The 13,752-nt window shown below is 35.5% G+C and overlaps 1 protein-coding gene across 2 annotated transcripts in view; it reads right to left on the reverse strand.

Moving 5' to 3' along the window:
* Nucleotides 1-13,752, reverse strand: part of LOC144433965 (formin-like protein 2) — a 56,352-nt gene that overhangs the window by 11,704 nt on the left and 30,896 nt on the right. For both annotated transcript variants that reach the window (XM_078122385.1, XM_078122384.1), the window contains 17 exons: nucleotides 13,116-13,195; nucleotides 12,302-12,385; nucleotides 11,731-11,869; nucleotides 11,191-11,267; nucleotides 9,671-9,764; nucleotides 8,884-8,961; nucleotides 8,337-8,447; nucleotides 7,238-7,387; nucleotides 6,461-6,562; nucleotides 5,542-5,740; nucleotides 4,581-4,757; nucleotides 4,256-4,380; nucleotides 3,127-3,335; nucleotides 2,705-2,774; nucleotides 1,782-1,859; nucleotides 1,150-1,236; nucleotides 192-260 (listed from right to left, as the gene is read on the reverse strand). In XM_078122385.1, the coding sequence (XP_077978511.1) occupies nucleotides 192-260; nucleotides 1,150-1,236; nucleotides 1,782-1,859; nucleotides 2,705-2,774; nucleotides 3,127-3,335; nucleotides 4,256-4,380; nucleotides 4,581-4,757; nucleotides 5,542-5,740; nucleotides 6,461-6,562; nucleotides 7,238-7,387; nucleotides 8,337-8,447; nucleotides 8,884-8,961; nucleotides 9,671-9,764; nucleotides 11,191-11,267; nucleotides 11,731-11,869; nucleotides 12,302-12,385; nucleotides 13,116-13,195 (1,929 nt within the window). The remainder of the gene's footprint in view (nucleotides 1-191; nucleotides 261-1,149; nucleotides 1,237-1,781; nucleotides 1,860-2,704; nucleotides 2,775-3,126; nucleotides 3,336-4,255; nucleotides 4,381-4,580; nucleotides 4,758-5,541; nucleotides 5,741-6,460; nucleotides 6,563-7,237; nucleotides 7,388-8,336; nucleotides 8,448-8,883; nucleotides 8,962-9,670; nucleotides 9,765-11,190; nucleotides 11,268-11,730; nucleotides 11,870-12,301; nucleotides 12,386-13,115; nucleotides 13,196-13,752) is intronic.

Below are 13,752 nucleotides of genomic sequence, written 5' to 3' on the forward strand. Positions count from 1 at the left end.
GTCAAGCCGAAAGTGTCAAAGACCTAGCAACACTATTGTTGTCATCATTATTGCACATAGCCACAGTAAAAGCTTGACAATGATCACATTTGAGAACCGTTGTTGCTAGGCATATTTACATAACACGTGAGCTCTGCAACGAGATGTAAAATCCCTTATTAGTAGACTACCTTAAAATCTACGACACTCACCTCTAAAAGTTTTTTAAGCTTGTCTGAGTTCTTTATTGAGTGGGATGCTGCAATCAGTGCTTTGAGTTGCTGTAAGAGTCAAAACTAGACAGTTAGATACTTGATAACAGCTTTGAGTTGCTGTAAGAGTCAAAACTAGACAGTTAGATATTTGATAACATAGGTAATGATTGGTGGTAAATAATCTATGCAAGTATTGGTAAATAATGGTAAAGTCCAACACTAACAATATGCTGGTAATATGCTGGTAATATGCTGACAATATGCTGACAATATGCTGGAAATATGTTGGTAATATGTTGGTAATATGCTGGTAATATGCTGGTAATATGCTGGAAATATGCTGATAATATGCTGGTAATATGCTGGCAATATGTTGGTAATATGCTGGAAATATGCTGGTAATATGTTGGTAATATGCTGGTAATATGTTGGTAATATGCTGGAAATATGCTGACAATATGCTGGTAAGATGCTGGAAATATGTTGTAATATGTTGGTAATATGCTGGATGTATCAAATATTCTCTACTTTGACTCAAAGCCACAATGGCATCAATAGGAGGGATCTGAATCCTACAACCTAATCCAAGGGTAGGTTCATTCATTGTTTTAACCCCTCGGCAGGCCACTAACAACCCTACAATTTGTAATATACTTGACTGATGTATTCACTTAACACAATAACATCCATTTAATATAGAAAGAACTAAATTACTTTGACTTAAGTTAATGCTTTCACATGACAAACACTCGCAACATAGTGTATTTAACAAATCTTCATCCACACATGCACGCACGTACACACACACACGCACGAACACGCACTAACACATGGGACCCAACGTAGCAGTTTCCTATACTTTGATCAAGGGTGTATACATCTTTGAATATAGTTATTTTGCTGCGAGATTGGCAAGGAAGGAAGGAACAGGTCATACATTGTATATATAACTTACCGGTGTAAGATTATGGTATGTGTCTATAAAGTTGCCTATATATGCCATCATGGTTAATTTCTGCTTCAATCTTTCTATTTTACTGAGCTGAAAGTCAAAGTATACACAGTAATTACTACATACATAGGGTGTGTGTTTACACAGTGGACAGTAAAACTTGCAGACATGATTAGATAGTGCATTCTGGGTAATTGTAGGAGACATCTTGTACAAGCTTACATCAGGGAGCCATGTATACTCACTAAGTTTGTAATTGCTCTAGGAGACATCTAGAATGTTTTTTTTTTCTTCTTTTTTTTCTTCTTTTTTTTTTTGGGGGGGGGAGAAATAATTCACAATATAGTCTTGGACAGTCACTCCTTACTTCTTATGTACAACACACCTTGATTTGTCATAATGAGAACCTTTTATATACAACTCCCTCTTTCCTAGCTCCCATCCCAAACTAAAATAACATAAAACATTACATATTTTGTCTGCCAATTTTGTTTCTTTAGTCACTGCAATATATGAACCTCATTTCAAATTTTGAAATAAGACCTGAATGTATAGAAATCTGTCAGAGACTCTGCAATGTGTTTCTCCCAATGACTGGTTGTCAAAGTATAGTGGACAGTGTATTGTGTACTCACAGCCATCATCAACTTGTCTTCTTCTGTCAACTTATCTATTGATTTCTTCTGTTTCTCATACTCTTTGTATGCATTCACCTGTAAATGACATTTCAATTGATATTATTGAAAGTGTTTATGACAATGGTAAATCTGCTATTGGCAAGCTAACACACACACACACACACACACACACACACACACACTAAAAGTATCAATCAACATGTTTGTATGTATGTATGTATGTATGTATGTGTGTGTGTGTGTGTGTGTGTGTGTGTGTGTGTGTGTGTGTGTGTGTGTGTGTATGTATGTATGTATGTATGTATGTATGTATGTATGTATGTATGTATGTATGTATGTATGTATGTATGTATGTGTGTATGTAAGCTAGCAATGGACATTGATGTACTGGCATGTTGACATTGACACACAGTTAGTCTCACTTGCAAGGCTTCATGATGATGTGTCTTCCTAATATTGTAAGGTGCATGAACTGAGCCTGAGTGACACAGCTGCCAGGGGGTGATGTATGCGTACCTTAGTATATCTGGAAGACATATATTCATGAAGTCTGACAAGACAGACTAACTCACAGAAGAATAGTATCTCTGATAGTGAGTTTTTCTCAAATGACAGCACATAGATCGAAACACATTTCTAACTTTAGTACGAGCTGATCTAGGTTTACATTTTAACAATCCTATTTTTGATCTGGTGGTGGTTGGGAGGGGGGGGGGAGAGTGCCTTTGTGTCTTTGTTCGTACACAAAATCTACAAATTGGGAAAGACTGGATTAAGTTTAAATTGATCATACATCACAATTTGGCTGTAAAAAACTGTCATTATAGTAAATTTTAACAAAGATCCTCAAGGTTTTTGACCACATGGTTAAACTCCATAGTAAAGGTTACTTTCTTAATCAGAATTGTGGATAACCTTACCTCCGGTGGCTGTGGTACAAACTTTAACAACATTTCAACATTGTCAAGAGACAGCGTTTTGAGGTCCATCCTGGAAAGATAAGTTAAACATATCCATACATGTTATCTATCAGTGTCAAAGTTGTAAATTACAGATATCTAAATCTGCAATGCTGTATCATACATCATATGCCAGTTATCAGAAAGACAAAAGATTGTATAGTTTGGCCACTAGGGGCGCTGTTTGGAAAGAGCCATGAAAAATCCAGTTATCAGAAAGACAAAAGATTGTATAGTTTGGCCACTAGGGGCGCTGTTTGGAAAGAGCTATTGAAACAGAAGTAATTACATGAAAAATCAATACAAAGTGTCAAACTTCTGAGAGCGTTGTTCTGTTCAGAGGCACAGAATTGTTAGACAACATATGTATAAATAACACTTACATAATGATACCCTTGACAAGGTTATCATTAGTAACATCGATTTTTCTCTTAGAAATGGATAAATTCTGTAATCTGTTGGATTCTAGTAAAGTTATGGTTTCTTTTTTGGGAGCTCTTGTAGATATTCTAGGTGTACCATTCCGTTTTAAATCTGTACCAGGTTGGGCTTTTGTCTTGAACGTTTCTTCAAACTGTCCAAAGTCTATCTCCTGTAAAGAATAAAACACATAACATATGTACTTCAAGCAAGGATATGACAGAACTTTCTCTGATAATATTTTAATTCATTAATCACGGTAAAGTTCAGTCAGATTTAGTTCTACCTTTAGTACATTTGTATTGATTGTTGCTATCAACTTAAATATGAATTTGGGAAGTAAAAGAGTAACCCAATAACTTATTCAACTTTGAAATCTTGTCAAGGCACTAGTAGTGTCCTAATAACATATTGACATTCATAGTGTGTTCCCTCCTGAGTCACATGACTTAGAAGTACAAATCTCCTTTTTGCACTTTTAACTGTTGAAAGTCAGCCCAGACACAAAGCAACGATTCTTCACTACTCAGGTATACATTTCTGCAACGTGAGTATAATATATATATATAGTTAGTGAAATCACTGAATTGACGATCAAATACAAATTCTTTAACAGATTTAGGCAAGATAATCATGATCACAAAGTCACTAATTCTCTGATAATGGAATGATTAGACTCTCTCACTAGTCCTTGGGAGCATTGCTATTAGCTGTTCGTATGTACTAATATCTACCAAATAATTGTACTAGAATATCCCTGTACAGTGGGATCTAATCAACTACATAGGACTAATCATCTGTTGACATGTTGCTGCATGTCAACAGATATTACCCCTCTGTAGTCGATGAGTGCCCACAGTACAAGTATGCAGTAGATATCGGTACATACAAAACAGCCCTTTTAGCAATGTGATACTCCACAGACTGAGATAGAGTCTACGGAATGATATACATGTACACCATGAAAAGTTAGAAAATATAGCAATGTATGCTCAGAAAGATTCTGAGAATTATGTGCACCAAAAAGAAGCCCCACAGAATAAAGAGAATTCCATACAAGTACATGTATGAAAAATAGTAATCATTACTCACAGTCATGACTTTGTCGTCATCCAGTTCACTGAATACTGTTCCTCTGATCTGATTAGGTTTGATGGCAACCCAATTCAAGGCTGGAAGACGGTACTTGGTTTGTACTCTCTTCTTTATGGTAACAGCTACAGATAAATACAGCAAGGAAATCACTAATTATGTATAGTGTATGAGATATGAATACTAAGAGACAAGGGAGACCATACGATAGAATCACATGAATTCCATATATAAAGAATGGCCATATGATAGAATTGCATCTACAATGTCAGATATATTAAAATGAATCAGAGTGAAACATACTGATTTAGCAGTTTATACTTACATCCTGGAAGGGGTGCCACCCCTCCTGGTGGTGGTGGTGGCATTCCTCCTGGTGGTGGTGGAGGACCTCCTGGTGGTGGGGGTGGAGGAGGTGGTCCAGATGATGGTGGTGGTGGCGGTGGAGGTGCTGGAGGGGGTGGAGGTGGAGGTGGAGGTGGTGGAGCGGGAGGAGGAGGACCTGTAAAACATAACAGAAGACACAAGAGATGTTAAGTGTGCTTTTTCAAGAAGTTCAGAGAAACCATAATGATTACATAGGATCATTCTTTGTTCTGAACCAATCCAGCTGATCATCCCAAATATGGAATATGACATGCTCAAAACTATATATAAATTGACTGTAGGTTTAGTCCAATTTTTTATAATCTACCAAGGCAGACAGACATGTGGACAGACTGTAACTACATACACTTATCAACATTTGCAGGTGGTTTAGCTGAATACATACTGTCAACAGCACTGCCACTACCACACACAGAGAGACAGACAGAGACAGACAGACAGACAGACCGACATACATACATACATACATACATACCAACAGACAGACAGACAGACAGACAGACTACATAAATACAGACAGACAGACAGACTACATAGACAGACAGAGAGACAGAGAAACAGACAGACAGACAGACAAACAGACTACATACACCTCTCAGCAGCTGCAGATGAGTTAGCTGAATACATGATATCAACAGCACTGCCACTGACACAGACATAGGCAGAGAGACAGACAGAGAGACAGACAGACAGACAAACAGACTACATACACCTCTCAGCAGCTGCAGATGAGTTAGTTGAATACATGATATCAACAGCACTGCCACTGACACAGACATAGGCAGAGAGACAGACAGAGAGACAGACTACATACATACATACATACATACATACATACAGACAGACATACAGACAGACAGACAGACAGTCAGACAGACAGACAGACTACATAGACCTACCAGCAGCTGCAGTTGGTTTGGCTGAATCAGTGGCATCAACACCACTTCCATTGACAAGTTGTCCACCCTTGATGGATGACTTCCTCAATAACTCTATCTCTTTGGTTAATTTCTCTTCCTTCTCCTTGATTTCAATTTCTTTGTCTTCATATTTTTTCTTCAGTGTACTGATTTCATTGGTCGCATTCATATTTAATTCCTAGAGATATGTAAAAATATGACTCGTTTAATGATCATTTATTGATATGTCTAGTGGGGATAACATCACGAATATTATAATAATTTTCATTTTACTATCAATTCATCTTTTATAAACTACAGTATATTCATGTTAACAGAGATGTAGTCTGTGAGGCGAGTTTACACAATTATATACAATCATTTCACAAGTAATATGCAACGACCTTTAACCTTACCGTGTGATGTGATCATAACAAAGAGCACCATCTATCATAGAGTGAACAAGACTGACAGTTTGTAGTAGAAAGTTCTCAGCATCAAGTGATGTTGTGCATGTGTATAAATTTCTATTACCCATCACTGCATGAAAGGGTGGTGTGTCCGGTCCCGTATACTTTTGAATCCTGGTTGTGTGACCATACAGAACTGGAAATGCCATCCTTTCATGCAATACATGAGTGTAAGATCTTTCAGCTGTGACCTATTATGGGGGGGGGGAATAATCATATCCCAGTGTTCATGGGAAAAGTTGTATTACATTCTCAGCCAGTCAAAACATTCTACTTCTTGTTTCTGATCATGTAATCTGCAGGAAATCTTGTAATCAGTTTGTTCACCACTTAAATGTACTGTCATGTTATCTTAGCCCTCACTTTTCATCACATGACAGGTTTTTTTGTGACTTTTTTTTAAAATGACACCAAGATGAATAAACCAGAATATATTGCTATCACCTTACCTTAACAATTTCAAGTTCTTTAGATGCATCGTTTAGATGTGTTTGTAAATCTGCAATCTTAGCCATGGACTCATATTCCAGTCTTTGAAGACTTTCTGTTGTCTGTAATAAAAATATCATCAAATATCAGTTGTTTAATTCATCTCTGATGAACAGATGCTAAACAGTGTACAAGTTATCAATTCCTCACATGTCAATTACTACGTCCACCATTTTCTGATGAAGAACCTACACTATTTCATTGGCTCAAACTGTCTATGATCTCACTGAGTCTATCTAGGTGTCAGTCTGTTGTTTTACGGACAGCTTCCTGTCAATAGTGTGAATAGTTCTAATCCTTTGAAGTGTCAAGACTTTCACAGCTGGCTGAGGGAGGATATACCTCTAACCATTATACTTTCATGCTCTAACTATACACACAGTCCCTTCTACTGTAACAGATGTTTGATACTGCTTTCATCAAAAGTCCATAACTTCAAACCCCACATTTATACAAAATTCATTACATAACAAAACAAGTCTGCCTTTTTCTTGGCGGCTGACTACTATGGTTCACAATCCATAATTGGGAAGTCAACACCATCTCCTCAGACACACTGTAGCACTATAGACAGTGACCAGTGATATACACACCCCTCCACTATCTATGGTAGCACCATGGAACTATGTTCTACTTCCATGGTAGCACTCACACAATCTAAAGAGTCAACATTTTTTCTACTATGAAATTATTAGTGAACCCATGTGGCGTTAGTACATTTTCAAAGTTACACTTACATGTGAAATTTGTTCTTCCAATTCAGCCACTTTCTCCAAGGCAGCATGTTTTGTTTCAGCATCTTCCAGTAACTGTGCAACGTCAAACTTATTGTCTAAGTAGGCGTTAATCTGAAGACTTAGTTTTTCACTCTCTGTACGTTTAAGCCTCTGTGTGGTGGAAAGAGCAGAGAAGGACAGAAGTTTAGGTGTTTTGGAAACCTTCAGTTTCTGGTGAAAGGACAGAGACAGTGAAAACTTGGACTCCATTTCACCACTGTCTCTTGTCTCTGTTATCTGCCATGACTTCATTAACATTCTTGTACACATTATCACATCAATTGTTTTTGTTTATTTGTTCAGTATTTATTCTAAACCATGTGAACATCCCTCCAATGTCACTAAAAGTTACCACAAACAAAACACTGACTTCACTTCTCACTTACAATAATCAAGTTCAAATTCAATTTCTGAAAATAGAAAATAAACTTCGATCTTTCTGTGAAAGATGACACAATGGCAAACAGATCCATTAACCAAGCATAGCCTAGAGATGTGAATTCGTTGTAATTATTTCACATTCAAGTTTGTTTATAAACAACTCCAGTACAAATGTTTACAACTATAGAGATAAGATGACCCATACTAAGTGAGAAACTTCTTACATCATCTTAATATTTAGACATACAATCCTCTCCTATCATTCTCTTTCTCATGTTATTTATGTTATGTTAGAGTTTGAACAAGACTTTGGCACAGGCATAATAATCAAACGCTTGGGTACTGTCTATTAAAGTAGAGTCTGCCTCGGAAGTAAAAATCTCCAACTTTTGCTGTTACTTTGTTCAAGAATACTCCAACCCATTCTCAGTTAAAATCAAGAAAAAAAATCAGGGTTCACCATACAAATTTTTGAAGTGGAGGTCAAAATGATCTTAAAATCAACCAATTTTAGATTCCAAAATGGCTGCCAAATTCTGTCTCTGAACCTTCTTGTGAACAAATTTTAGGGAGAACATGGGGTATGGTGTAGATATAATTCATTTGAAATATCTAAACTCACTTTATGTCCCTGTAAATATCAAATAAAATGTCGTGATAACAGTACAAATATACATACCAGAAGAAATTCATCCAATCCGAGCTGTGTAAATTCATATTGCAAGTGTACTCTATAATTCATATCATCAACTGAATGAACTACAATGTTGATAAACTGCATACACGCCACCTGTAACACAAACACACAGGGGTAAATGACTTTGTAATTAAGACATGTAATGTATACATGTGACAGTATTTTGAATAGTATTTGAAACTTTTTAACATACAGGTATCTGCATACATTCATACCTAGTTTTAAAATCAATGGTGAATTTTGAATATCAAAATAAAAATGGTGATATTCTGAAATTTTTTTATGAATGTGTTTGTGTATAAAGTAAAGCACTGTAATATTAGAAATTAAAAGTCTTGCGAGGATAATAAAGTTGTGTTAACTATTTTATGAAATAATGAACTGAATTATTGGTTTTGTAGTTCCGCTGAAATCTGGCACATACATTACGTAGAAAGACCCGATTTTCATTACTTATTGTAATAAACTATACCCTACTCAGATTCACTCAGATTACTGTTTACAATTTATTTGTTTCATTTAGACTTACCATAATATCTATGTTTGTGTCTTCATATTTTCGGAAATATTCCATCAGTTTTTCAAAACGCTGACTTTCCTGGCTGACCTAGAGGTTATTAGAATAGAGAATTGACAAAGTTAATGGGAAGCATAGTTTTACAAGTCACCAACTTTACAATTTTCACTAAATATGCAGTCTTGTTTATGGATCCATACAAATACTAAGAGACTCAGTGCCAAGCCAAAGAGATAGCAGTAAATGTAAATTAATATAAACCATTAGAGGAAATGTAAAAATGGCTGAACACATGTCAAGTGGAGTATGACTTCTTCTTCACAAGATTCCAAAGTTGAGTACGTCACCAAGGTGCTACTTCATCACCCAAAAAACACATTTAAGCCTAGACAGAGGAGTTTGCACTGTCTATCATTCAAGTTGATAGTAGTAATCAATTCAATTGTAGTAATGGTGAAAATAAGCCTGACTGGACTTTTCCTTTAATAGTAATAATCAATTCAATTGTAGTAATGGTACAAATAAGTCTGACTGGACTTTTCCTTTAATAGTAGTAATCAATTCAATGTAGTAATGGTGAAAATAAGCCTGACTGGACTTTTCCTTTAATAGTAATAATCGATTCAATGTAGTAATGGTGAAAATAAGCCTGGCTGGACTTTTCCTTTAATAGTAGTAATCAATTCAATGTAGTAATGGTGAAAATAAGCCTGACTGGACTTTTCCTTTAATCGTAATAATCGATTCAATGTAGTAATGGTGAAAATAAGCCTGACTGGACTTTTCCTTTAAGACATACCTCTTTGAAGTGATCAAATGCCTTTAGAATAATTTCATGTCCACCTTGGACTAAACACACAGCAGCTAACAACTCTAAAACAAGTGTCTTTGTCCTGAAATTTAAAGAAAAGTGAATCATGTGAGTGAAGTGCACACCGACTGATATGAGTTGCTATTTGAAGACCAGTTGGATTAGGATAAGAATGTGGGTGTGAAAAACAGTTGTCTGGCAGTGCTGTAGAAAGAGTTGGTCCAGAACAAAAGAACGATCCTGTGTGATCCCTGTGGCTCTACTGATATGATAGAACTAATCCAAGACTGTGGGATTCAAACATTGGGGTTTAACTATACAATACTACAGTAAGTACTGTAGTAAGTTATATTTGTCACTTTCAGTACATCAACCTCATTTCTAGTAATAATGTTTTATTGTACGATGGCTTTCAATTACTAAATAAACAGACTTTGTATATTAAAGTAGTATGTTGTTTGTGACACCTGTTTGGGAGATACTAGTGTTATAACAATTTATTTCAATCGCTGCCTATCTAGTAATGGGTAGACTAATGTGCTAGGGAGAAACTGTCAGTGTTATAAAAACCCTCGCGCTGGGCAACAAGGTGCTAAAACTGTAGGCAATATCCAACAGTACATTTTATAATGTTGTTTCATTGACAGACACCTTAAATGACTATATTTCTGGTTCATTATGTTGACTTCTGTTCCAACATACACATAATACTGAAGTAGAAACTTCATAGGCACAATCTTTATCTAAGTAAATTTTGGGCCAATTCTAGAGGGTGCTAAAGCTGTCCTAACAATACACATACACTATATGTAAACACTTAAAGTTCTTTGACAATCAGACACCTCATACACTTCATAAGTATGACCTGTATCAAAGTAAATACAAGGTCAACTATAGAGGGCGCTATAGTAAAGCTATACAAAACACCTACTAGCAATATAGATGACTTGAGGTGTAAACCGTCAACGTTGACTGAGACACCTCACAATCTAACCATATTCCTCTGTCACAGATTTCCCTTCGTTTACCTTGATTTCTTTTGTATATACGGTAAATATTGTGGTTTGATTTTGATTTTGTTATTGTATTTAAAAAGTTGATTGCCTCCTGCTAGAACCAACTCTCCCAAAGGCCGCAAAATCAAAAACACAACACATCATACCATGGTGCACAAGCCATGACCTAAGGGTTTTTGTCACTGCTCATCTCGCGACTTGTAGTGACAGCCTCCTTTGGTCACTCATATTTTCCTTGGCTGAACGAAGAAAAATATTGGTGAAAAATAACATCTAATTATATATGTAAAAGCAAATAAAGGTCAATTATGGATACATGTACCTAGTCATATTCCTACATCAGATTACACACCTCAATATAAACTGGTATAACTGTTTTATTTTGTACACCTCCTCGTAAAATCTTCCAACATACTTGAACCTACTGGTACATTCAAGGTACATATTGGGGTTTATAATACAGAGGGGCATATATGAGTAATTTGACTTTACCTGTGACTTTTGTGATTCAAACTGAGTGCTATCATATTAATTGCTGATGAATGGTTGATAACAAGATTAAAACCATACTGAAACAAAAAATAGAAATATTTACACAGGATTAGTATATGAACACTTGCTATATGAAATATATATATCAATGTTATTACAGTAACAGGACTTTACTGATCAGACACATACATTATTTCTGATGGGACATTTAAATGTGTATGTATATCCGTATGTGTGTCATTGTGCATGTGCATGTGTTTGCATCATTGATGCATGTCTGTGCATGTGCCATTATGACTGTGTCTGAGAGTATGTGTATGTATGCATGTTTGCGTCTCAGCACATTGTAGTGTGTTTGCATGTGTCTGTGGATGTGTGTGTGTGTGTGTGTGTGTGTGTGTGTGTGTGTGTCTGTGTGTGTGTGTGTCTGTGTGTGTGTGTGTTGTACATGTATGTTTCAATGTCACATGTGTTGTCATGTATGTGGTGTGTGTGCAAGTATGTGTATGTGAAGTAGATTGTTACCACATGTCTACTTACCTGATGGTTCATGATAGCACGCAGACACATAATACAGACATGTACATCATCTCTGGCATGACTTGCATGATGTAAACCTTTACCATGTCTAGATGTAGATGATTTGGCATTTAGAAGATCCTCCATAGAGTCTTCCCTCCTGTAAAGTAATCAAATATTTAATTTAAAGAAATGAACACCTTGAACATCATGACAAGTGCATGGTTATTTGACACCTTGTAATATATAAATAGTGCATTTTTTCAATGTGCTGTGATGCAATTCAAATATTAACAATTCATTTCCTTGTGAACTATTCTGATATTGGTATACCAAACAAAAACAAAAACAAAACAATATCAAATCTATGCAAATGGCTATGAAAGGCATGTCTTTCTCCTGTTTGGATGAAATGACACCTTCAAAACATCCTAGTGGATTGTGTCAAATAAATTTTGCAAAATCTCAACATTTCTGTGGTTTATCTATAGTTTGGACAAGTTATACACACACAACTGAAACTATTATTGTGACATGTTGACATGTATGGTACTGGGATCTGTACATCGTTGGCTATGTTTGGGATACTTACGTCATTGCTATCTGCAAATAATGTAAATAGTCTATCAAGGTATCCAATCCTGTGTTCTCTTCACTTAGAAATTCTCTAACCCACCTGTAATGTAGATAGAGAAAAAAAATCATAAATTTCATACATTTAGTGTTAAAAATGATTGTCACTGATTCAATGACAAATTTTATGCAACAAATGCCATTCAGACGTATACAAAATGTAGAATGTCACTTTAAAGGTTTTTTTGTATCATTATACCATCCCTTAAAGGCCCAGGATTCATTCTCATGTTCTCGCAGTACTGTTATTAGTGGACCCAAAGGATGAGAATTATTAAGATTGGATTTTTTGTTTGTTTAACTTCTAGACCAACTTTTTCTATTATTGGACAATTTTTTTTACACCTAAATTTTCTTGCTTAGTCTACTTTATTATTCTAACTATAACATTAATCTGTTTCCATGGAAACAACTTTATAGTGAACAATCTGTGCCATTTTCTTGTGTTTCATAAAATACTAGATGTAGACAATGCAGGGGGGGGGGCAGTCTTTTTCATTCCAATTCTAAGGTTAGTCACTGTCTATTGCTATAAAAACAACTTTGTTAACAAAATGACACATATGTCTCACATAGCATGTTACTTTTGTGCCAGGTTTGGTTGAAATTGGTTGGTGTATGTCAGAGATATGAAGGTGAACGCCCGCATGGATGTACGCATGGACGGATGGATGGATTGTGCATTTTGGGGGCTAAAAACTACATGTACGAACATATTACTCAGTATGAAGGGGCAGTCTACTAAAAGACAAGATCAATGGATGGACACTTACTGAATGTGGTTGGTCCGAAGTGATATCTCCAATTCTCTCACAATCTGTGTGGAATGGTCTAATAGCTTTTTCCTTTGTCTCTGTTAGAGTTACAAAACATTACAATTACGTTTTTATTTATTGTTATAAAAATAACATCTAATATATAATATTACATATATTTTTTATATAAATATTACAAAAAAATATTAACCTTGCCACAACCAGAACTATCATATCATTCACAAGAAGAATTTATATGATAATAATTATATTCCCTGGTTTCTCTTCTAAAGGCAGGGAATATACACCAGAGTTGAGCTTTCTCAAAGAAACAAACAATAATTGACAATAATGACTATGCTGAATACAAATAAATTTTGCAAGAAATTTTCATTATATATGCTGAAAAAAATTCACAAAATCTAATCGTACAGGAGTCTGGATTGTACATTATAAATTCATTACAGGTAAAGTTGAACATGCAGGACATAGCTTGTACATACATGTGTGACTCTGAGATAGTTTATTTTCAACTGGAGGTTATTCACACTGCTTTGTTTCTCATTGCAAAAATTGACATCCAGTCCACTACAGTATATTTGATAAATTGTCTGACAAAAATTGTGCATGAAATTTGTGGATGAATACTAAAATC

This window comes from Glandiceps talaboti, chromosome 4 (assembly GCF_964340395.1).
Source record: "Glandiceps talaboti chromosome 4, keGlaTala1.1, whole genome shotgun sequence".
NCBI lineage: Eukaryota > Metazoa > Hemichordata > Enteropneusta > Spengelidae > Glandiceps > Glandiceps talaboti.